Below are 26,118 nucleotides of genomic sequence, written 5' to 3' on the forward strand. Positions count from 1 at the left end.
TTTCATGTACAGAGTATTGAACTCCTACTTTGTGCACAATTTTTTCTTAATGCATTCTATTCCCAATCTAAAATATTGAGAAATGATAGAATTACTATTACATGACAACTTATTTACAATTATGTAATAGTCAAGAATCTAATAGCTTGAAAGCACATGATGATCCAATTCTCCAAATGAAGAATTTGGGTTTGAAACTCTTTACCCCTTTATAAATATATATATATATATATATATGTAATAAAATAATTTTATTTTTATTTTTTATTTGATGGGTTTAAATTTAATAAAAAAATATTATATTTTAAATTATACATAAATTGTGAATTGATAGTAAGCCTATCATTTCTCGTCTAATCATGCACTTGAATAATGTATAGTGTAAAAAGTTTCAAATAAGATTCTTTTTTTCCGTTAATATTTTGAACACTCCACAGTTGCCAAATGTTTCTTTTTCACAACCGTTGCACTCCCTAAAAGACCGTTAAGAGACCCGCCCATATTTTTTCATTTTTTTCTCAATTGAGGTCTACCTCGGATTTATATCTCAAAATCCGCTAAAGCTACTGGTTCTTATTTCACTGCCACAACCCAAACAAGATGACCATATTACACCACAACCCAAATAAAGATTTGTTTTTCGAAATTTGAGAAATCCCTATGCTTGTTGTGGCAAATGAAAATCTTGATTTGGCTGCGATGTTTGAGATAGAAATCCATGATGTTTGCATGCTTCGGGATACTGCTTTAGTCAATCACTGGAAATTCTAAGTTTTTGCTGTGTTTTCAAGCATTTCATGACGATGAGTTCTGTATCGGAGCATTCTACGAAAGAGTATGAAGGATTTACAAGTAGAAATGTAGTTGCTAGTAGCATTGTTTTTTAAAAAATGACAAACAATAATGGCAAGGGGGAAGGTAAGAGCATTGGCATTGGCTTCATCAAAAGCCAAGCCAAATGCATAAAATGTTGAATCTGTGTAAATCAGAGCTGCATTGGATTAGTCAAATGAAACAATGGGGAGTTTTGAGCTACAGTGTTTCTTAGTTTTCCTTCAAACTTGAAGGGCTACTGTACACTCATCAACCAGTTATTTTACTACATTTTAATTCCCAACTGTTGTACTTTTATTTTCCCTCTCTCATTTTTCCTCCCCGCGTTTTCTCTCCCCCTTTCTCTCTTTTTCATTTTTTGCAATCCACCGAAACAATACTCTCAGATTCTTCATGCAGAAACCCATTTCATCAGAGAACACTGGTGTCTGGACCTCGGATTTTCACACGAGCTTCTTCTCCAAAGGCAACCCGTATGTTTTCTCTCCCCCTTTCTCTCTTTCTCTCATTTTCAAGCTCTGCATTGATTCTTCCTTCCTTCGATTCTTCATGCAGAATCATTCTTGGCTTTTGTCTAGGTTGGCTCAGATCAGATTCACGCGTTGGGTCAGATTTCAGGTTTGTTGGAATTTTTTTCTCCTACAACCCTAGTTTCATTTCAGTTTTGGATTTATGGTAAGCCCCGATTAACGCTTTTGCTCTCGATTTTTGGCTGGAAAAAATTTATGGAACTCTTTTTGCATAGGACTGACTTTGGTTTTATTTATTTTGTGATATTTTTGCTGATTTTCTAAGGTGCACTCAGTCTTGCCTTCGGCTCAAGCAACCACATTGATTCTGGTATTGTATTTTTTGGATCCGTAATGTATTGTTAGCATATTTGTAGATTTTATTGGCTGTGTGTGAGATAATTTATATGCTGACTATTACATGGACTCGTTTCTTTGGTTGGTATATTGCTATTTTGCATCTATTTGTGTTCCAAGCAATCCCAGTGTTCATGGTTGTGGTTGGAATTCCTGTGAACATTCTGTGTTTCATCTTAATTTGTTTGTGGTCTGCTGTCTATTGGTTGGTATCATGCTATTTTGCATCTATTGGTTGGTATCATAGGTTTTTAGTTTTCATAGTCTGTGACTTTGTGTTCATGGAATAGAGTTACTTTTTTTTTGCATAGGACTGAATGTAGTGACCACAATACATTCAGTCCTATACAATGTAGTGGTATCATAGGTTTTTGGTTTTTGCTTAAACTACGTATCATGCTTAGGATTGAATGTATCATCCAAATGAACCGTGCATTTCCAGCTTCTAGTGGCTACATAGCCACAAGACTTCCTTATAAAGCATGTGGCTGGGCAACCACTATGAATGGAAATTTTTTTTGTTTATTGAATGGAACTCTTTGGAAGTATTTGTGGTTGGAAAATCTGAATGGCAGTTTGTATTTTGGAAGTGTTTGTGGTTAGCAAATTTGTGAAGTAGCTTGTATTTTGGAAGTATTTGTGGGCTATTTATTAAACTTGTTTTTTGGATCTGTTTGTGGAAAGGAAAATCGAATGGAATCAACTTTTTGTGTCATTTATTAAGGCTGAATTAGTGTCTTTGTTATTCACTGGATTTATGACTTGAGGCTGAATTTATTAACTTAAGATTCTGGATTTGTTATTCATTTATTAACTCCAGATGTTGGATTTATTAAAGCTGAATTTATAGATTTATTTTAGTTGTTTCTCCATTCTAGCTTCCAGGAACTTGCATTGTCATACAGGAGCTTGGATTTATTATGATGTATATGTCCTTGTATTGTCATACAAGAGCTTGCATTTGTCTAGTTTATTCAAAATTCTAGAGCAACGAGCTCAATATAAATATATATATACACATAAATATATTTATATAAGTTAATAAAAGGCAAACATAATATATATATATATATATATATATATTTGTTTGGTTTTCTAGCTGCCTTCAATTAAAACATATAATATCCCACAATGTTATATCGTGTTTAGAATGAAACTGTTGGCTATTAAATCACCACTAGTGATAGGTTCTCAACATTAAAAAAATAAAAAGGAAATTATAAATATAACCACATCTTAATGAGTACTACAATACACCACAAGGTGTTTCCATATTCAAGAAAGTAAATTATGCTTGGCCATGCATATTCCATAAGTGCTCGATAAGGTCAGCTTGGAGTTGTGAATGAGTGCCTTTATCTCTAATACGATGATGTTGGGCAGTGAACTCTATGAATTCAGGTATATTATCGCGAGAAATAGGCTCAGATGGAGTATCATCATTGGCTTCATAATTGAATTGGTCAGCCCCAAAATATAGATGACGTTCACCTTCAACGATCATATTGTGCAAGATAATACATGCGTACATAATATCTTTTAGAAATTCAGGTTGGAAATACCTTGCAGGTCTACGCACAATTGTAAATCTAGCTTGGAGTACTCCGAAGGCATGTTCCACATCTTTCCTGGCAGACTCATGGTAAGTAGCAAAATGTTGTTTCTTTTTTCTATGTGGAGTAGGAATTGTTTTTACTAATGTTACCCATGAAGGATATATACCATCAGCAAGATAATATCCCATTGTGTATTTGTGACCATTAATAGTATAGCTGCATGGAGGAGCACGACCTTTAGCCAACGCAGCAAAAACAGAAAATCGATCGAGTACGTTGATGTCGTTGTGAGACTCAGGCAAACCAAAAAAAGCATGCCATATCCAAAGATCGTAAGAGGCAACAGCTTTCAAAATAATAGTTGGTTCATTTACGTGACCAGAGTATATACCTTTCCAAGCATTAGGACAATTCTTCCATTTTCAGTGCATACAATCAATGCTACCCAACATTCCTGGAAACCCACGCCTTTATCCAACTTCTAGTAACCTTGCTATATCATTGCTGGTTGGAGACCTCAAGTACTCACCTCCAGAGATTGACACGATCGCCTTTACAAATTTCTTTATACTCAACCATGCAGTGCTTTCTCCAATTCTTACCTACTCATTCATAAGATCTGTTGTTACCTCATATGCGAGCATCCTAATTGCCGCGGTCATCTTTTGAAGGGAAGACAATCCAAGCCTACCATTGGCATCTCTCTTTTGGACAAAATAATCACCATGAGTCTCAACTGCAGAATGTATGCATAAAAAAAGAACACGATTCATTCGAAATCGCCTCCTAAAAACGTTTGGCGGATATATTGGCGGTTGAGCAAAGTAATCATTCCAAAGGCGTTCATGACCTTCCAATGGATTGCGTTGGATGAACATACGAGGTTGAGAATTAGGACGACATGAAGAAGATGCTCCCTCGGCTGAATGTCGTTGTCTATGGAGGGCCATTGCTTCTATCATAAGATCCTCATGATCAAAATAATCTTCATCTAAGTTATAAAGAGTATTTAGAAAGGGATCCATAGGGAACTAGGAGAAAAAAATGTGAAGAATTGGAAGAAGAAATATTGATTTTTGATGAGTGAGAAGTAGTTAACGGATGGATATATTTATAGGCCTTAATCCAAGACTATTAGCTACATCTAAAAATCTTGGCAAAAGAAGGACGGTTAGCTACATCTACATCTAAAAATTGTATGTGTTTGTTGGTAATTAGGTTGAGGAAAAAAATTAGTTGGAAATCAATAATTTAAGTATCCAATTAAATTATTAATGTACATATAGTTAGTTTAATTGCAAAATATGAAAAAAACAATTATATTATATTATTATTTTGATGAATCTAATGGCTAATCTAATGTGGGATTATGGATAGGAAGGTTTTAGATTTATGGAAAACATGTACTTTTCATCAAATTTTGAAGATGATTTTGATGAAGCCAATGTGGATGCTCTAAAGGGAGCTGATTTTCCCCCTCTCCGATTGCTTCATTTGCATGCTTTTTATTTTGTAAGCTGACTTTTTTCCTACTGATTTTCCTTTTGCCAGCCAAACAGCGAGCAATGTTGGTGGAGTGGTTGAATAACACTCTCCCTGATGTTATCTTACCATCGAATGCATCAGATGAAACTTGAGAATGTGTTTAAAAGAAACTAAAAATAATATGGTTTTGCTTACTCTGTTTTTTAATATATTCACAAATCTTTTACTATTTTGTTTACTATGTTTTTTATTTTATTTTCAATATGTTTGATTGATGGTACTATTTTGTGCCAGATATTGAATAAGCTCAGACCTGGCTCTGTGAGTGAGGTTGTCGAAATGTTATTTTTCTTTTCATTATTCTCTTTTTATTGAGATTTATTATGGATGCTGGATTCTCAATCCTAACTTTCATTTTCCATTCCAGGAAGGTGATTCTAGTTGTTCTTCAGTTTCCGCAGAAAATATTAAAAGCTTTCTGTTTGCAATGGACGATTTGCTGATGCCCAGATTCGAGATGTCAGACATAGTGAAGGTACTAATATATTTTTCAATGATTTTTGCAAGTCCCATGCAATCATCTAATAGTGACCTATGGCCACTTTGTGATATCATATATACACACAAGACGGTTCTTGGTAATGGATTAACAGCTCCTGACGTACATGCTCAAGTTAATGTGATTTACATGCGGGAGTGAGCCTTTGATAATTTGCTATATGCGACACTTTTATTCCACTTTTATCTCACTACATAAATGTGACTCTTTTGATCACTCTTGCGTCATCTTTATATCTTTTATAAAAGAAATTTCAAAAGTTGATGAACAATGTCATTTCATCATAGTGGGATGAAGGTATAGTATATAGCGATTTTCTTTTTCTTATGCATGTCTGCTTCTCCTAGTTGGCCTTTGCTTCGAAATGTTCCTTTCTCTCTCTCTCTCTCTCTCTCTCTCTCTCTCTCTCTCTCTCACTAGTGAGTTTTATGCAGGGATTTATGAATAGTGTTATTGAATGCCTTGCAACCCTTATAGCACAATTTATGCCAAATGTTGTTGTAGACAATTTTTCTCTTACCAGTCTGATAACTAATTGTGGAAGCCCTCATGGGGATGCATCCTCCAGTGGACATTTATCTCAATTATCTGGAGAAGAGAGGTAGAAACTTGTATCTAACTCTGATTTTCAACATGGTTGGAGCAATCCTTTCATGTCAGGTATAGTTGTTGCTCTGTGTGCTTGTGTTCATGAGGTCTTTTAAGAATTGTATGCTATGATCCTTATTTCCCAATGTTTAAAATTAGCCATAAGGCTGATTTTCTTTCGTTTGTTAAAGCTGACTACATTCTGCATTCTTTTTTGTTTATCCACTTAGTTAATGTTGCATGTTTTCTACTCTTGCATAGAGCCATCAGTTGCATTAAAGAATCAGGCTGGGCAGAAGTAGCATGAAGTGTTTCAACTCAAACCAGGGCGATTCTAAGACCTTTCCCTCTCTAAATCTTCAGAGATGATGAAGACAAATCTTCAGAAACCTTGACATTTGGTCAGGTCTTAAATCTCTTTTCATGATCAATCTCTCCATTGCAGAATGCCCCAACTCAATCCCTATTAATTGTTGTGAATGGAATTTTGGATGAAAGCACTGAAAGAAAGAATGTCTATATCCTTTGTTGTACAAATTTCTAACTTATCCACAAATAAGAGGCTTTAGTAGTTTATTTGCAAAAACATGTAGAAAAGAATATCTTGCGAATAACTTCATAGAAGAGATTTCTGCAGACGGAGCAAACCAAAATGGAGGAAAGGAAGAAATTTGATGAGGATGATTTTATAATTGAACTGATGAAAGAAACGGATCACAACAATCTTGAACTTTCAGCATTGAAGCAGGAACTGGAAATTACCAAAAAGACAAGTGGAATGCGATGCATGCATGTGGAAAGAGAAGCTACGAATTCCAAAATAGAGCTTGAGAAGAGGTTAAAAGAGCTTTAGTGCTTGTTAGACAATTCCAAATAAATCGGATGTTAGAACAATTTGAAAAGCATAAATATGAAAGATTATCCAGGAATCCAAAGAAATCATGCACCTCAACTAAACTTTCACACCAGCTGGTCAGCCTTCAATACAATCAACTAGTTTGGGGTGCTTGAAGCATTTGGGATTTTTGTTCAAAATTTGCTATTAGAGAAATCCATAGTCGTCAAATTCTGTGAAAGAAAAAGAAAAAGAAAATTGAAGGAAATTTATTGCATAAATAAAATAAAATAATTATTGTAGACTATAATTGTACCTTGGGCTTGAATCTCTCGTCTGCTAGCTCCTTGATGAAGCTACCATGCATTCTAAAGACAATGAGTTTATTTCCATTAAAATTGGATGGCAAATATTATAGAGAATATTCAGGCCAATCAAGTACTCTTAGCTCGTTTGATAGATAAGTAGGTCCGTACAAGAAAAACATGCACTATGATTTATAAACACACTAGGTGTTTTTCATCTGTATAAATGCTTCCGGATGCAAGCTTATCTCTTTCTCGCCTTCAGGCAAATTTGCTAGTAGTATGCCTTTGATTTTGTTTGTTCTCTTGTAAGAGAATACGTAAGAGTGTCAGCAAAATTAGAGCTAACATAAAGTTCTTCATTAATTACATCATGTTAAAAGTAATAACTTTTGTGTTCTCTAGTGTTAGAGCTACAAAATATTTTTATAAAAATAAACCTACAAATTGATATACCTCCATATGATACTTTAGATTTACTTTACAATAAAAGAAGAAAAATGATACTATGCCGTCTAAGTTTACCCCTCAATTTGACCTCTCATGTAAATTATTTTTTAATTTTTTTACTTAATGGTTAAGAAAGTGACTATTAGTTCATTGATGAAGTTAATTATATCTTTATACATTTTATTAGGTTTCTTTTTGTCATTAAAAGAAACACGTTTCAAAAATTAAAAGATTAATGCTGATTTTTCATTACTGTATTCTCTTCTTAAGCCTATCCATGCTCCTTGATTAATTCACCCGCTTGTTTGATTGTGCTTTCAAAAGGAAGTGATGACACTAGTGAGATTCAGTATTCACTTTGAAAACAAAAGGAATTTTATAGATAAATTGAAAACAAAATCTATTTGTAATTAAGTTTATAGAAATCCCAAAAGTCTTAAAGCTCATTCCGGGAATTAATTAGTGGGTACTGCAAGTTGGTTCACAAACATACTTGTAATGCATGTTTGTGCTCGAACAAGATAAAAACAAGATTAGATATTGATAAAGGGATTCCACAAAAATAAATTTATAAGCTGACATAAGTTCATATAATACGTACTTTAGATCTATTTTACAATAAAATTCTAAAAAGATATAAAAAGGAAAATATTTTAACCATAAAGGGATTACACACAAGTAAACTCACATATTGATGTGCCTTGATATGATACGTCAGATTGTAAAGTTACTTTTATTACAAAATAGATCTAACGGATACTATAAAATCACATCAATTTATGAGTTTATTTTATATAATCTCTTTATATCTATAGCAATTCTCATATAAAAAAGGCTCCTATACTGGCAAAGGTTACAAGTCTAGGCAAAATTGTTCATTTATGGATACAGCCGCGCGATCTTCCAAAAAATTGAGATGCACTCAATCATCTTTTGTTCTATGATCTGAGTCTTCCAGCTAGCGAAAAATCCTTCCAGTTAATTACATTGCTTTCTCACCTCCAAATTCCATGGCCTCTCGACCAATCTGATTATATATAGCAAATCAATACATGAATAAAAGGGAACTATGGTTTGCATCGATAGATGAAAAATGCTCTCTGAAAACTTTCCATATCTGAAAAAAGCTCTGCTAGGGTTCGAAGGTTACGAACGAAGGCTACGTTATGCCGACTGCATGGCAGCCCCTGATGGCTCACCGCCTCTAGTAGCCTAGCCCAGATCTTTCGCCTACCTGGTTTCGGCGGTGCCACAGCCACTTCCAGAGATGGAGGTTCCCTTCCGACAGCCAAAAACTTTAGATGGTGAACTGGTTTTCACCTTCTCGGCAGAGGAGATCGAGAGAATGGCCCAGCCTTTTCAATTTTCAATAGTCTTAAAGTTTCTCAGGCAGAGACCATCTTTAGATGCGGTGCGATCCTTCATATGCAGTCGCTGGGGGTTGTCTTCTATGCCTATGGTTTCTGTAATGCAACGTCCGAGACATGTTTTCATTCGGCTGACTAACGAGACAGATTATAACAAGGCTTTGTCCAGGGAATCATGCGATATTAATGGAGTTTTGTATAGACCATTCGCCTGGTCTCTGGATTTCGATGAAAACTTTGAGCCTACATGTGTTCCGGTCTGGGTCTTTTTACCGGGTTTACCACCGAATTTCTACCAACCTTCAGTATTGAAAATGCTCACTGCACCCATTGGCAAATTCATACGATGCGATAATTCTACTCTTTGTGCGACGAGAATAGATGGGGCTCGGGTTTTCCTTGAGGTTGATTCATCTAAGGAACCAATATCCTTTTCCTGGATTGGCAAACCTGGGATTCCACGTAGTCGGCGGCAGGAGGTTGTGTTTGAGACCTTGCTGGCTTATTGTAATTTCTGTAAGTGTCAGGGACACAATTCTAAAACATGCCGTAAGATGGGGGAGCCGCAGAAGAAGATAAAGGGAGAGAAACAGTGGGTTAAACAAGTTGGGAAGCATGAGGATGGTGTGGCAAAACAAGCGGATAAGCAAACTTTGGAATCTCTAAAGGAACCGGAAAATTTAGAGAAGGGTGTGATTAACCAAGAGGGGTCTTCTTCTCAAGTCCGGGTTTCGGCTCAAAGCGAGAAGGCTCAGGAAGAGTTTCGGGTGCAGTCGCTTATGCAGGTGGATTCGGTCTTGGAAAAAAATGCAGGTGATTTGATGATGGCTCGGGAAAATCCTTCAGAAATCCAGGTTTCACATGACATGCAGTTGATTATGGTGGAGCAGAATTTAAAGGATGCAGGGGAAATTCAAGTAGAGGATGCTAATGCAAATATTGGTCTTACATGTTATATGGCACCGTATGAGGGACAATCATTGAATAGAGATGCGACTCAGAGGTTGCATGAAGAGATGCCACTTATAGACCAAGGTGAGAAGCGACCTGATGAGGAAATGGACCAGTGTTTGGAGGTTCATGAGACTATCACTGAAGTGGATTTGCCTAGGGGTCATTCCGAGGTGAAGAGGTATGAAGGGACGTGTCCTTTGATCATTGAAAATACGGTTGGGCATAGCATGCATGCGGTTTATATAGAAGATGTAAATGATGAGGAGGAAGCTATTAAAACGAGAGTGCAGGAGCTAAATAATGAAGTCCAATCAGATCAGGAAATCGAGAAAGACAGCTTTAAGGAGGATATGAGAAAAGAGTATTGCACTGACTCAGAACAACGACCGCGAAAGTCCATGGGCAAGTTTCAAAAAAGGAACTCCAATAAGACGGTAATTCGTCCTTCAAAACTTAATCTATGATCAGTCTTATTTTATTTTGGAATATTAGAGGGGTCGGAACCTCTAAAACTCGCATTAAGAATATTATCAAAACTTATAAGCCTAGTATTTTTGCTTTGGCTGAACCGTTTATGCGTGAGGAAAAAATCCCTTCCTTTTTGGGTCAATGGAGGTATGAGTTCTTTGCTACTAATAAAGCACAGAATGGTAAAATTTGGTTGTTGTGGAATTCGAACGTTATAGTTCAATTTTTGGGAGCTTCAAATCAATTTATGATGGTAAGAGTTGAGGAGCACGGGTTCCATTTCATCCTTATGGTGGTTTATGCTAAGTGTAGTTAGCTAGAAAGAAAGATGCTATGGGAGAATTTGGAAGCTTTGAATACTGGAAATCTTCCGTGGATTCTTTGTGGTGACTTTAATATCATCAAAGACGATTCAGAAAGAAGAGGTGGTCATCCCCGTCTTTTTGCAGCGATGGAGGATTTCAATCTTTGTCTTCAAACTTGTGGGTTGTTGGATATGTGCTTTAAAGGCCCGAGAATGACTTGGTGCAACAATCAAAGCGGCTTGGCTCGCAGTTGGGCAAGGTTAGATCATTGTTTTATTGATTCTAACTTACTTAATTGTTTTCCTAATGTGTTTTATCAGGTTTTGGCTCGTACTACGTCGGATCATTCTCCTCTTATTATTAAAATGGGGGAGGACCCCTTCAGGTATGGTCCTAGTTCTTTCAAATTTCAGTATATGTGGACGGATCATATTGATTTTTTTCGTTTGGTGAAGGGGGTTTGGAATCAAGAGGGGCATGGTTCTGGGCTTAATAATCTCTCTATTAAATTAAAAAGGCTCAAGGTGGCTCTTAGAGATTGGAATAAACGGGATTTTGGTAGGACTAAGGAGAATATTTCTGATTTAGAGAAACGTATTGAAAATCTGGATAATCGTCTCCAAGCTCGGTTTAATGAGGAAGATGAAAATGATCTCTTGACTTCTAAATTGGAATTAGATATTTGGATGAATAGGGAAAACACTCGTCTTGCTCATATAGCCAAGAAAAGTTGGTTATCTAATGGTGATAATAATTCTAAATTTTTTCATGCTTATCTGAATGCTAAAACTCAACAAAGGGTGAGTACCATGTGCATAGCTGATGGCACTTCTTTTAATACTCCTTTTGATATTCATAAAGCTGCTGTGGATTACTTTAATTTGTTTCTAGGTCATAGTGACCCTCGTGAGCTTCCCAACTTAAGTGATTTGATTCACCTTGTGATTACTGAGGAGGAGAATATGGAGTTGTGTAGTTCTCCTTCTATGGAGGATATTAAGCTTGCGCTTTTTAGTATTCCTAATGATAGTAGTCTTGGCCCGGATGGTTTTGGCTCTGGTTTCTTTCGAGTATGCTGGGATATTGTCAATGTAGACCTGTTGGAAGCTGTTTTGGATTTTTTTCATAATAAGTCGCTTCCTAGGTTTTATACGTCCTCTTCTATTGTTCTTATTCCTAAAATGGATAAACCCACTAGTTTTGACAAGTTTAGGCCTATCAGTCTTTGCACGGTGGTTTACAAGATTTGTGCAAAAATTATAGTGGGTCGCATGACTAAGCTTCTTTCTAAGATGATTTCCCAGGAGCAAGGGGCTTTTCTTCCCGGACGTAGTATCTTTGAGAACATTAGTTTAACCCAGGAGATGGTTCACTCTATTCACAAAAAATCAAATGGTGGTAATATTATGGTTAAACTTGATATGTCAAAAGCATATGATAGAGTGAACTGGAACTTTCTTTTACATGCCTTGGGTTCTTTTGGTTTCTCTCCTCAGTTCTGTGAGTTGATTAAGGAGTGCATTACCACTCCTTGGTTTTCCATTAATATGAATGGTACTTCCATGGGTTTTTTTAAATCTGGTCGTGGTCTGAGACAATGAGACCCTCTCTCTCCATACTTGTTTGTCATTATGCAAGAGGTGCTATCTCGTCTTCTTAAGCAATCTTTTGAGCATGGAAAAATTGGTCAATTTACTCAAGCCAGAGGTACCCCTATTATTTCTCATCTTATGTATGCTGATGATATAGTCATTTTTGCTAATGGTGGTCGGAGGTCTTTAAGGAATCTGATGAAGGTTTTGCAGCTTTATGAGAATTGGATTGGCCAAGTTCTCAATATCGAGAAGAGTGCTATTTATTTCTCTAAAAAGATCCCGACCTACAGAAAGAATTCTCTTCTTCGTCTCTCCGACTTTTCGGAAGGTTCTTTTCCTTTTAAGTACCTGGGTGTGCCTATTGTGGTGGGTAAATTGAGGGTTTCTGATTTTGGTGAGCTTCTTGGGAAAGTAAAAAAGAAAATCGCAGGTTGGAAAATGAAACTGCTTTCTGCAGGTGGTCGTCTTATTCTTCTCCGTCATGTTTTGTCCAGTATGGCCATTCACCTTTTTGCTGTTTTACATGTTCCAAAGGTTGTGATCAAAGCTCTTAATAGACTTTTGAGTTCCTTCTTTTGGGGTGACTCTGATGGTAAAGGAAAAAAGAAATGGATTTCTTGGACTCATATTTGTAGACCTCCTGGTGAAGGAGGCTTGGGCATCAGGGATTTTAGCGATATTCAAGAGGCTTTACATTGGAAATTGGCCTGGCGCCTCATTAAAGATAACTCTTTATGGGCTCATTTCTTTATAGAAAAGTATGCTAGGGGTAACCATTTATCCCTATTGGAGCCCAATAAGGGAACTCGTTTTTGGAAGTCGATTGCCAGATGCATTCCGGAGGTTTTAAATAGATCTAAATGGATGGTGAGAGAAGGAAATATTTCGTTCTGGTATGATAATTGGGAGGAGGGGGGTCCTTTTCATTGCAATCACCCTGTTTTGACAAATCCTGAGTTGAAAATTAAAGAGTGTCGTCTGGAAAATGGGTGGGATATCTCTCTTTTAGAAAGGTTGGTGGGTCATCAAAAAGCTATTGATTTGTATCAGTTTTTGGCTAAAAGAAAGGATGGTAAGGATGTTTTAATCTGGTTGAAAGCAGATGATGGAAAATTTACTACAAAAAATGCTTGGGATTGTATAAGGGTTCACGCGCCTTCCTTACCTTGGGCTACTTGGATTTGGCATAATAATTTCCCTAAGAAAATCTCCATTATGATGTGGAAGGCTATTCAAAATTGCTTGAGTGTGGACGATAAGATCAGAATGGCTGGTGTCCCCATAGTTTCTAAATGCAACTGCTGTTCTCGGGGTCATATAGAGGATCTGAATCATGTTCTTTGTTCTAGTAATTTTGCTAGGAAAATTTGGCGTATGGCTGCGACTCACTTAGGTGTTTATATGGGGGTTTTCCAAACTTGGAAAGAGCAAATAAATTTTTGGTTCCGACGCGCTAGCAAGTCTTCACAGCTAGGGATTATTTTTGGGCTCATCCCCTCTATTATTTCTTGGAAGATTTGGGATAGGAGATGTAAAGCTAGATATGAAGAGAAGTATTACACGGCTGAGGAGGTCTGGCAGGCTATTAAATATTGGATTAGGAATATTATGCAGTTGACTATGAGAGTTTCCAAGATTTCTAACAAGGATATAAATATTCTTAGTCGCCTGGATATCCCAGTTTTACCAATGATCCCGAAGAAGGTCCGAGTGGTGCGGTGGACTCGACCCCCTTAGGATTGGGTGAAGCTTAATATTGATGGAAGTAGTTTGGGAAACCCGGGGATGGCAGGTGCAGGGGGTGTGATTCGAGATGCAGGTGGTAAGCTTCTGGCTGCTTATTTTGTTTTTCTGGGACAGGGGTCCAATAATTTTGCTGAAATGAGAAGCTTAGTGGAAGGGGTTCGTCGTTGTTATTAGCTTGGGTTTGTTAGGATTCACATTGACACTGATTCTCAACTCCTTGTCATTTGGGTCACTAAAGGAACTTGTAATATTTAGTACTTAGAGGATTTTTGGGATGAATTACATGGCTACCTTTCATGCATGGAGTATACGATGAAACATATTTATCGTGAAGGTAACGCTGTGGCAGACTCTCTTGCCAAGCAAGGAGCTGGAGGTTTGAACACGGAGTGGGCAGGGGATCAAGGTTTGCCAAGTAACCTTAGGGGTCTTCTCCGTATGGATAGACTTGGCATTCCCTATCTTCGTACTTCATAGTGGCTTTTCCAGGTATGCTTTTGTTCTGGTTTGGATTGCTTTATCCTTACTTTGTTGGTGGTTTCTTTTGCAGGTGTTTTTTTCTTAAGTCTGGTCTTGGGTCTAGGATTCATTTTATCCTTTGTTTTTGTTTAGGTGTCCTTTGTTTTTGATGCCTGGGTTTTGGTCTTCTGTAACCCCCAGGCATCAGGTTGTAACCACGGTTTTCCTCCGCCATAAGTGAAGGCTATTAATAAATTTGGGAGGAGGTCACTCGTGGACATGTGACCTTCATCTCTTCGTTAAAAAAAAAAAATACATGAATAAAATTCATAACGAATAGTAATTAAGAATTTTATAATTAAAAGTCATAGGTCAACTCCAAATAATTCATATATTTATTAAACAATAAAGAAACTGCTTTGAAAGAGAAATTAAAATTCTATCTTTTTAATTTCTTCTCAAAAATAAATAGGGGTGTAAAAAAAATCCAGCAAACCGGAAAACCGGCCGACCGAGCCGGACCAGACCGGTTGTGCTGGTTTTGGACTGGTTCGGTCCGGAACCTGTTTCCATAAATGAAAAACCGGCTTGATCCGGTCCGGTTTCGGTTCCGGTTAGTTTTGGACCAAACCGGACTGGTACTGTTTATATATTAATATTACATATAATATGTTTTATATTATATATAATTTTTAATCACATAAAAAATAATCACATATATACTAATACTAATACTAATATTCTAATAAAGACTATAACTATACTCATACTAATATAGTTATACTAATAGTCTAATATTAATACAATTATATTGTCTAATATATTATATAGCTATAACTAATACTAATATATATATACTAATACTAATCGTCTAATATAGGATTATAGCAGATTTTTTTTTACACTAGATTTCTTATTTTAATTTTTGTTTTATATCAGTTTTTTATATAGCAGAATTTTGTTTATATAACCAAAATTTTTTTATAAAGCAGATTTTTTATATCAGAATTTTTTTACATAGTAAATTTTTTTTTATAAAGCAGATTTTTATAGCAGAATTTTTTTACATAGCAGAATTTTTTTGTAAAACAGATTTTTGTTAATGGTAATAGATTTTTAAGAAAACAGAATTTTTATGACAAATTTGTTTTTTATTAAAACCGAACCAAACCGGACCGAAATACTGGTTTAGGAGGAAAATCGATGCGTAATCGGTTTTGAAAAATGCAAAACCGCTGTCTACCAGTTCAGTCCTAGATTTTGTCCAAAACCGGACTGAACCGGTCCGGTTACACCCCTAAAAATAAATATTAAAAAATATAAAAATAATATTATAATCGTCTAGTCGGATCTGAGAAAAAAACCAAATCCAATTGGTCAACCCGTGTGTCCAGATTTCACTGTGCAACCTGGTTCCAAAACAGGTCAATTCTTGAGTCGGACTATGATCATCATCAGATTTGTTTTTCTTCCTCCAAACACCGATAATGACAAAAGGAACGTCCCTATAGCTATAGCTCTCTCAATCGGCCATGGTCCATGCCCAAAACCCACAACATTTATACGAATTTATCAAAACACGGGCAAGAGTAATAAATATGCTTAAGAGTAATGCTATAACTACTCTCACATCACACTTTCATCTCACTATATTGATGTACTAATTTAAATGGATCATTGGATAATAAATAATCATCCAATAAAAGATTATATAATGGCAATAAATATACTACACCTTATAGCGTGAAATGAAAGTGGGATGGTAATATGATGTATAGAATTTTTAAAAAAGAAAAAAAATACGATATAAGAACAAAGGTAGAACTAAAGAAGTCCTGCGAGATGAACAAAACATTAGTACATTCAAATTAAGTCAATCTCAAATCATATTCTCATTCAAGACTTATGGAGAACATAGATTGTCTTTAACCATAAGCTCTCATACCACATGTAAAATATATTAACATGAAACTTTAATTTATAAAATGATCTTCAACAATTTTATGAGATAGAAAATGTATATCTCTTGTAATTTGGTAATTTGACGAAGAACTTATCTAATTACAAAAGAAGGGTCACCCTAACATTGACAATTTGATCTCTGAGTATCTCCCAATAACTAGAAACACAATTATGTTGTAAACGATAATCATTATTCCTCTCTATATTTAAATAAGTTTTCACTATCATGGAAACCAAAGGTATTTGTGTCCCTACTCATTAACTGACTGACTTAATTTTAGCTTGTACAAACCAATTGAGACATGGCATGCACGCGGGACATCTAATTTGAATAAAACTCTTACATACAGTTCTACGATAAAGTCACTATGCAAGCTATGGTATCAACAATGTCCCAGACGTTTCCAATAAATTATGAGTCAATAATGCTTAAAGCAAAGGCAATAGAAGTGACTACGTGGAGAGCAAGGAGCTAAGTACATGTTTAGAATTGCGATAGAAAATATAGGTGATAATTTTAGGATTTATAACTTATTGTTTAATTAATAAGTTTTATTATTAAAAATTACTTACTATTTAGTAACCATATGTTTAAAGTATTTTCAAACATGTTATAATTTGTTTGGAAAAAAATTAAAGAGAGAAATGCTATTTTGTCGACTCATTTTGACACCTCATGCATTTTAATTTATATATATATATTTTACTTAATGGTTAAGCAAATGATTATTAGTGTATTAATATTTTTAAAATAATTTTAAAATGATCAAAAAAAAATTGTGAATTAGAAAATTGAAAAAAAAAATGAGAGGTTGATTTTGGCCTAGCGGTAAGGAAGGGCGATGCTACTCAAGCGGTAGAGTACCATCGCTCAATTAAAAAAGTGTTTTGTGAAGCATAAATGATAATTATTTGATTTTAAAAAAATTTGATTATATATTTGAAAGTTTAAAAGTTGTAATTATCTAAAAATCATATGGTTATTTTCTCCTATTGAGGAAAAACATAAAAAATGATGCTTTTCATCATATGTATTTGTTAGCTTCTATAAGATTAACAAGTTCTTTAATATATGTAACACTCAAACAACTTAATTTTTTTCCATTAAAGAAGTTTTAAAAAGTGTTCAGATACTAACGCAAGCTCAAATCAAGCATAAGTCTCACGTCCAAAATCAGACCACAAGAAATTGATGGTGGCAAAACATGGCAAAATCGGGGGATAAAAAAGACACAGAGATGGATACAAGCAAATTTTATGCCTACAAAAATTTAATTTTGGCAATGCCACCACATGTGGCTGGAGCCACACTTGAATGGGTTAGCTATTTCTTTTCTTTTGTATTTTAGCACAATAGAAAAATAGTGTGCGTGCCCCCATAGGCTGAAAGCCATTAATTCAAAATCGGTTTGGGAACCAATGTAATTTTTTTTTGGCATAGAGGATATGTGGTCACTAATACGATGAATTTGCAAAATCTATGAAATGTGCAGATTTTGAAATGCTGTGGATATCAGTATAAAATCTCCTTCAATGATCACCTTATCCAGTTTTCTGTTGACTACTTCAGTGATTGCCAAGAGAGTTGGTGATTCTTCCCCCTGACTTGGATGTATTGAATGTAGTTTGCAGGTTGTGGCAAATATGATGGCGCCCCAGAGTTCAGTTGTTTCTAATTCCCACTACTGCACTTGTGCTTGTTTGCTCTCTCACAGCTACATAAAACTTCAATATCTTTTCCTATCTAATTGAAAATTGAACCCCGGGTAAGAACTCGAAGTAAAGGAACGGACCATATTAATGGAAAATCTTACCTGATCAAAGGTCATCCAACGTTAGTTGCAGATGAAAGGGTAGGCAATTCGCAATCATCAGTGACCAATAGGGGTGACTTGGGATATCTTTAATTCATCCGTTTCAAAGCTAGTTCATCCAACAATTTGTTTGGTTGTAGCCTGCATACCCCTAACAAAACCCCACAATGCCTATTAGATTTCCACAATGGCAAAGATCCTTAGCTACTCAGTATCAGCAAGTTTGAAAACAAAAGGAAATTTGTTTATGCAGACAGTGTCGTAGTATTTTAAAATATAAATTGTAATCAACATGGTGTGAGACATCTCAAACAATAAGTCAATATTGGTTGAGCAAAGGTCATAGCTGATATCTAGAAGTGATCAATACATAGAGTGGAACATCAGACACCAAATTTGGGAAAATGCCACCCACGGTCTCTTTCTGGGGGCCTTTTCTTCTTTTGCTATTCAGAAAGAAAGGAAAACAAAGCAGAAAAAGACAGAGAGAGAAACAACAAAAATTCAAGAAATATATCACCTCGGTCATCCAAGTCAAGGTCTCTCCCTTTGAAACTTTCATCTTCGTTGAGGATTGGTTACATCCTTGTTTCTTTTTCTTCAATTGCTCTTCTTTCATTCTTGTATACCACGTTGGCTCCACAACTTTTATAAAACTTCCTTGTATGATCATTCTCGATATAGAAATGAACTCTAAGATTGTTTAAAACCTTAAGCTGGAAAGATTCTATTGATGAGTATGCCACCCATACTTTATATGCCATTGAAGGAAAATCAAATTTAAGCAATTGAACCCCTCTTTCAATGTAGCATACATGATTTGAGACATCACAGGTTATCTCAGCCCATATCCGATCCCAAACTTCTATGTCATCAGGTTTAAAAAACACAACACAATATAATCCTATCCCACTAATATTCTCCAAAGAGTGTGGCCCCTCAATATCTATAACCCACGCTTTTGTTCCACTCAGTTGTACATCATCAGGCCTCATAAAACACCCACTATCTGATGACACTTTATGATAATGTCCCTGTGAAATGATTGCTATCAATTTTAATCATGCAAACTATAATATTCAGAGGCACCCACAGGCGTGTATGAGAGAGAGAGAGAGAGAGAGAGAGAGAGAGAGAGAGAGAGAGAGAGAGAGAGATACCTTCAGCAATAAAGGATTTGGCCCATGAAGATTCCATACATTCACATGAATTTTGTCGCAACCGGACAAGTTAATCGATGCTAACGATCTGATGTGGCTTCTATGGAATTGCAATATTTTTGATACTTCTGGAAATCTTTTCAATGACTTGCATTCTGAAGTACTAACTTTCTTTATATTTGGTGGAAGTTCTGGTATTTCTTCAAGTTTCTTGCAATGGCTCAAATCAAGAAAAGTCAGTTTGACAAATCCTTTAATGCAAGTGGGAAGGCTAACAATTGTACTATTAAACATAATTAATTGATACAAAATGGCCTTGGAATTAAACATTGTAAACAAATTTGACAATGGACACAAATTTGATTCTGATTGGCAACAATTTGGATGATTCAACACTTGTAATGAAGTGCTCCTAGTGCTTGAATTTGCTGGAGGCTGCAATTCATGGCCGGAGTTGTTCTTCACTTGATGATATAATCTGATCTTCCATTGTTGTATGCTCAATAGCCACGACAGATTGTCTGTTATCACCCATCCTTCCAAAATTTAAAATATTTTGTAAAACAAGAATGCAAGTTGGGAGACCAACAAGTTTTTTGCATCTTGTTAGATTTAAAACAGAAAGCCCAACTAGATTCCGTAAAGGAAGTTCTTCAAATGCAGTGCCCTCTACATGTAATGTACGTAAATTTTCCATGTTACCCTCGATTTCAGGAAAATTGCGAAAGCTTGTGCAACCGTTAAAATTAAGCTTATGTAGAGATCTCAACTTGAGACTTCTTGGAAATATTGAGAGGTTAGGGCAATCTACAAAAGACAAAAGAGAGAGATTATCCAGGAATCCAACAGAATCATGCACTTCAACTAGACTTGCACAATATTCAACTTTCAATTCCACCAAATTTGAAGCACTTGAAAGATCTGGAATCCTCGTTAAGAATTTACAATCAATGAGATCCATAGTTCTCAAGTTCTGTAAAAACACAAAAAAGAAAAAGAAAAGAAAGAAAGTTTGAAGTTAGTGACCTTACTAAATAGTTCAAAGAAAGAAATTGAAGATTATAATTGTACAAACCTTGAATCTCTGGCCTAACTCCATGACCAAGCTATCACACATTCGAAAGACAACGAGTTTCTTTCCATTGAAATTGGGTGGTAAAGATTGCATAGGATATTTAGACCAATCAAGTACTCTTAACTCATTAGAGAGATAATTAGGCCCTTCAAAAAAATGTGCATTATGATTTATAAAAACTCTAAGTCCTTTCATTGGTACAAACGCATCTGAACCCAAGTTTATCATGTCTTCGCCATCGGGCAAATCTATTACTATGCCTTCAACTTTGTTTGTTCCCTAGTAAGAGAACACAAGAAAGTGTCAGCAAAATTAGTGCATAAAGTTTCTCTTATTACAACTTGCTAAAATCATAATTTTGTTGTTGATGCTGCAATATTAGTTCTTGAAAAATGGTACTCTGTTCTATCCTTACCATCTTCACATGCTCTATTTTTTAGGTATTTCAAAAAGGTTTCCAACAATTATGTATCACTCCAACTTTTCACAAAACAATTGATTGCTAGAGAGTGATCATAATATACATATATAAATATATATATATTAGAATTTTTGAAATGAAAAAAAGACATTTAGATATGACACTTTTATTGATTCATCTTAATTAATTACACGAAATATATTTATAACTAAAAACTCATTTTGAGATAAAGGAGATTTTGTATATATATTTTCTACTATGTTTCACTTAAAAAAATAGAAATAAATGTAAAACTACATTTTTTTGTGGCTCTTACCGTACTCTCTTCTAACACATGACGAACATCCTCATGAAACCACAATCTACTAGGTTTACCAAGTTCTTTGGGTGATTGTAGTCTAACAATTTCCCGACCCATATCTTGTAGCACGTCATGCATCCACAATGCATTGCTATCAACAGTAATAAGACACTTGTCTATAAGCCTGTTGATACCATCATCTGGTGAAAAACCACAACTATCAAATATTTTTATGACATTAGCCAAGAGTTCTCCTTTGAAGAAAAATGCAATATCAAGGAACATATCCTTCTCATTATTGTCCAACCCATCATAACTTGTTTCAAGTACTTTCTGAATATTTCCATTGGGAGTTTTTCTATACTTATCCAATGCACTTTCCCATTCATGTAAACTTCGACCTTTGAGATCCGAACCTAAAATTGATAGAACTAGTGGAAGGCCTTGAGCATATTGCAATACTTTTTTTAGAGAGTTCTGCATAATTTTCAATCGGTTCTTCTTCCTCAAAAGCATGCCTACTAAAGAGTCGAAGAGCTTCATTGTCGTCCAATATCTCCACCTCATATACTGAATCAGCTTTAGGGTTTCGATTTCTTGTTGTTATGATGATCCTACTTCCCAAACCAAACCAATTACGATCACCAGCTAAATTTTCTAGTTGGACTAACTCATCCACATCATCAAGAATGAGGAGAACTCTTTTAGAGCGAAGTCTATGTCGAATCACATTGACTCCTCTATCAATATCACAAACATCCATATTTTTTCTTAAGATTGCATAAAGAAGTTTGTTTTGCAACTGAATTAGACCACTTGCTTGCTTTGAAGTTTCTCTAATGTCTTTCAAAAAACAACTCCCTTCAAATTGAGAAGAAATCATGTTATAGATCTCTTTTGAAATAGTTGTCTTACTGATTCCACCAGCTCCAAATATCCCTATCATGCATGTAATATCATTCCTTCCAATACTTAAATGCTGATAAACATCTCGTACACGAGACTCTATTCCAACTGGATACTTGGCTACATGTAAAGATGTATGGTGTACCATTCTTAAGTCCACCCATTGAATTATTGTGTAGATAAGTTCTGATTCATTCCTATCAATATAAAAGAAATGAAAAAAAGTTAGAATGTTCACATTAAAAGACATATGAATATGGTATAGCTATAATATTGTCTTTCGTTTTTTTTCTCTGTTATGAAATCACAGCATTAAATTACGATGTCAAAGTTAGCCGTTCCCCTTCCTTAATCCGAATGTTTCAATAGATTGTGTATTTGTATATTTGCATTGTTTGTATACACACACACACACACATATATTATGAACTTTTTATTTTTATTTATTTTTTCCCATTCTCAAATCTATCCCTCCCTTATAAGAGTATTTCTTAGTTTTTATATCTAGAAACAGATTAAAACTAAAAATCACTACGTATTCAGCGTAGTTTTTTTTTTCTTGTCACGGTACTTGTTGTTCCAAATCTTATCTTTTATATAACCCAAAAAATGAACAATTCCCTTTTTTTTGCTTAAATAATTTATTTTATGGACAAAATTCCACATATAATTGCTCTATATATTCCTATGTTTTTTTCCTCTATATATTCCTATTGATGCAGATTTTTATTTCTTTGATTCTCTTCTATTTCTCCAATAAATTTCTTAATTAGAAAAGGTTTCTAACTTGAGTGTGTTTCGCATAAAATTCAATCCAAAAATAATCATATATATATCAAATAGTTTTCCTTTTGTTTGGTGTTTTATCTTCAGCCGTTCCCCATGATGTCAGATCATGTGGATTTGTCTCAATTTTCTCCATAAATATCTCAATAACATCATATGTGCATATACACCACACAGTACATGCATATAGACAATGCTTACCGGAAGTTCGCTAATGAGAACCAGACAAATCAGCTAATTTTTTTCATAGCGCTGCCTTCTACTCCAGCACCTTTATGTTATCCTTGATTCTCTTTGAAAGTTTGGTGAATGCTTTTCCAAAATCTTCTTTTTGACATCGTACTTCTGATGGCTTTACGCCATAGAATACTGGGAGAACAATTTGTTTCATTGTTTTCTTGCAGTCAAGAATCTTCAATAACTCATCTAAGCACCATCTGGATTCTGCATAGTTTTTAGATAGAATAATGATAGAAATCATTGACCCTTCAATAGATTTGAAAAGTGCTGGAGAAATTTTCTCTCCTCTTTCAAGATTATTGTCTATGTAAGTGTTGATTCCCCTTTGATAAAAAGCTTGGTATAGATGGGAAATAAAGTTTTGGCGATCATCTTCACCTCTAAAACTCAAGAATACATCATGATTCCAAGTTTGGTTGGAAGAAGAAGAAAAGTGTAGGGAAGAGGGAGAAGGTCCTTGGAAGGCCATGGATGAAGTCATCCTCTCTGCATGCGTGATTACTATTGATCACCAGGAGGTCCAATTATAGGTGAGAAGTGGGTGAAGGAAAGAAGATCAGAAACTTCTCAGCAACTTCCTATGCACGATGCTAGCTATATATCCAGCTGCACGTCTATCATGGAGTTTGATCGCTTATTATATTTTTATAAAATGGAAGGAAAATACGCTATAAAACTCACCCATTCGATCCAGTTTTTCATATTCGCTGGTGAATGGAAGCCACCCTATCAAAAGCCAGAAAGAAACTGCCGCTAGCCCACTAGAGTTATTAATCTATATAGTTAGCTTAAAAAATGTCACAAAACCTAAATTCTTTTATTTATTTTTAAATAAAAATATTGTTTAAAGGAAGAAGTCTGGATCATATCTTGTAACGATATTATTACTGTGGAAAAATCAAAAGATTTAAATGTGATAAATTTTCAATGCTCCCCACTTCAAGAAATCCCAAAAGTCATAAATTCGTACGATAAATTTATTAGAATAATCCTAATGGTTGTTAGATTTGGACGCTTTTTTTACGCGAAAAGATTTCAGTTCAAAATCACATAAACAGATCCAAGTAGACAAACTTTAATAAGCGTGTCAAAGGACTTTACCCTCTAACTGCCAACTGTTATGATGTGGAGTAACTTTACAATGAATGATAGTTTCAAGAAGTATTTTAACTTATCTCATCTCATTTAATTTAATAATTACAATTTTTTTAAATTTACATACAAAATACTTTGAAAAATGGTTGTTGCAGTCGAATGAAAGAAGCGCTGTGCAATTTGGCATCCATGTGGAAAAATGAAACGGATCATTTCATTTGTTTTCTTTTTCTCCCTTCTTTAAATGGTTTGTTTAATTTGTATCTGTATTCCCCATCTCCCTTTATTTTCCCCCTTCCTTCCTTCCTTCTTCTTCCTTTCGTTCTAAGGCATGAAGTCCTACATATTTCTTTTGAAAAAGTGACTAAGTCTGAAATCCACATTAAAAGATCATATTTTTAATAATAAATCCCACTTTTTTTAAAATGAATGTATGAAATTTACATACTGACCTAAGATTATATTTGGCCTTACTTTTTTTTTTTAAAAGGTACTTATATAATAAGATGGGCACAAGTCAATTCGTAAGTAAAACGTCATGCGTACACACAACATTTCTCTTTAGTATAAACACGTTTCATGTAAATCCTTTTAATGAAAGTGACATCCATATGAAAAAAATCTGTTTTTTTATGCTAGATCTCTCTTTTTTAAATGTAGGGACTTAATATAATGACATCATTGAGAGTCAGGTTACGAATTTTTCTAGATCAAAGTCTAAATAATCTTCCTACGAAAAGAAAACTAGAAAGCAAAAGAAATCTGTTTGAGAAAATAAAGACATGCATGCTACAATATCAGTGCACATGTTTTAAAGTAACAAAATTAGCCCCAAGTTGATTCAGTCTAAAATAACGTAATAATAATACAAAGTTAAATTAATTAAATGAGTGAAAAGCATTGAGCTAATTAGTTGGGCTCTTGTTTACTAACTCTAATTTATAACTGAATTTGAAAGATAGAGAGAAAGAACAAAATTAATTAAAGGAAAATCTCATTTGAAAATCCCGTATATTCACTACAAGAAAAATAACTTTTTCCAATGATAATAAGTAGCTGGAAAAAGCATAAAATTAGCCCAAAAGAACATTTGTGGCTATAAATGCTCGCCACATCGTAGCTGCAAATATTGTTGAGCGCAAACTTTCTATTTTCGGTGAGATTGTGGAATATTCAGAAATAATTGAGTTTTCCAGCGAAGTGGAAAAAGTTAGAAACCTCGCCAAAAAAACAAAAAAAAAAAAGTAGGATATCCATGGTTTAGTGTCGCCACGATTACTTTTATGGCGATATCTTTAGAGGGAAATAGATATTTGCCACTCTAACAAGCACCGAAAATAAGTTTATGCCTCAATTTTGGGTGACGCAAATAACTATTAGTGGCGATTGAGTATTGCCATAAAAGGTCCCTTCCAAAATTAAAAAAAAAAAATGCATTAAACAAGATACATGAAAAATATATTCACTACAAGAAAAAGGGCCATTTACAACGCTCAAAATAGTCGCAAAAACTATCATATATCGCTAGAAATATTTATTCCCAACGATTTCTACTGCGCCGAAGAGTAGTCGCAATTGTATACTCACTTATAAATTTTTTTAGCGATATAGAAAATTCGCTGTAAATAAACTACTATTTACAGCGATTTTAAGCGCTGCAATTACCAAAAAATTCGCCATTATTATCCTTCCGTCCACGCCAAACAATTGCTGATTAAAAAAATTTACAGCATCATAAAATTGCCGTAAATAAGATAAAAATCGCTAGAATAAATAATAATTATTTACAGCGATCCTAAATAACGCTGTGTATAGGTATGATTTCTTACAGCGTTTGGGAAGGACGCTGAAAACTATCTTATTCGCAGCGTGATACAGCGCTGCAAAAAAGCTTGAGGAGAGATTTTGCAGCAGTCTATGTTGCGCTGGGAATAAAATTGCTGAACTTCCCGTAGTAAACCCAGCGGTGTGTGTTACGCTGCAAGT

At 34.9% G+C, this 26,118-nt stretch overlaps 2 protein-coding genes across 2 annotated transcripts; both read right to left on the reverse strand.

The window, feature by feature from the left end:
* Window positions 1–2,988: 2,988 nt before the first annotated feature.
* LOC122296860 lies at window positions 2,989–4,206 on the reverse strand. Its single transcript, XM_043106658.1, has 2 exons — window positions 3,886–4,206; window positions 2,989–3,669 (listed from the first exon to the last, which is right to left on the reverse strand). The coding sequence occupies exons 1-2, from the start codon at window positions 4,204–4,206 to the stop codon at window positions 2,989–2,991; spliced, it is 1,002 nt and encodes a 333-aa protein (XP_042962592.1).
* Window positions 4,207–19,750: 15,544 nt separating this feature from the next.
* On the reverse strand, window positions 19,751–22,159 carry LOC122296862 (disease resistance protein RUN1-like). Its single transcript, XM_043106659.1, has 4 exons — window positions 21,568–22,159; window positions 21,121–21,521; window positions 20,384–20,662; window positions 19,751–20,281 (listed from the first exon to the last, which is right to left on the reverse strand). The coding sequence occupies exons 1-4, from the start codon at window positions 22,157–22,159 to the stop codon at window positions 19,751–19,753; spliced, it is 1,803 nt and encodes a 600-aa protein (XP_042962593.1).
* Window positions 22,160–26,118: the final 3,959 nt, after the last annotated feature.

Source organism: Carya illinoinensis, chromosome 15 (genome assembly GCF_018687715.1).
Source record: "Carya illinoinensis cultivar Pawnee chromosome 15, C.illinoinensisPawnee_v1, whole genome shotgun sequence".
In the NCBI taxonomy this organism is placed as follows: Eukaryota; Viridiplantae; Streptophyta; class Magnoliopsida; order Fagales; family Juglandaceae; genus Carya; species Carya illinoinensis.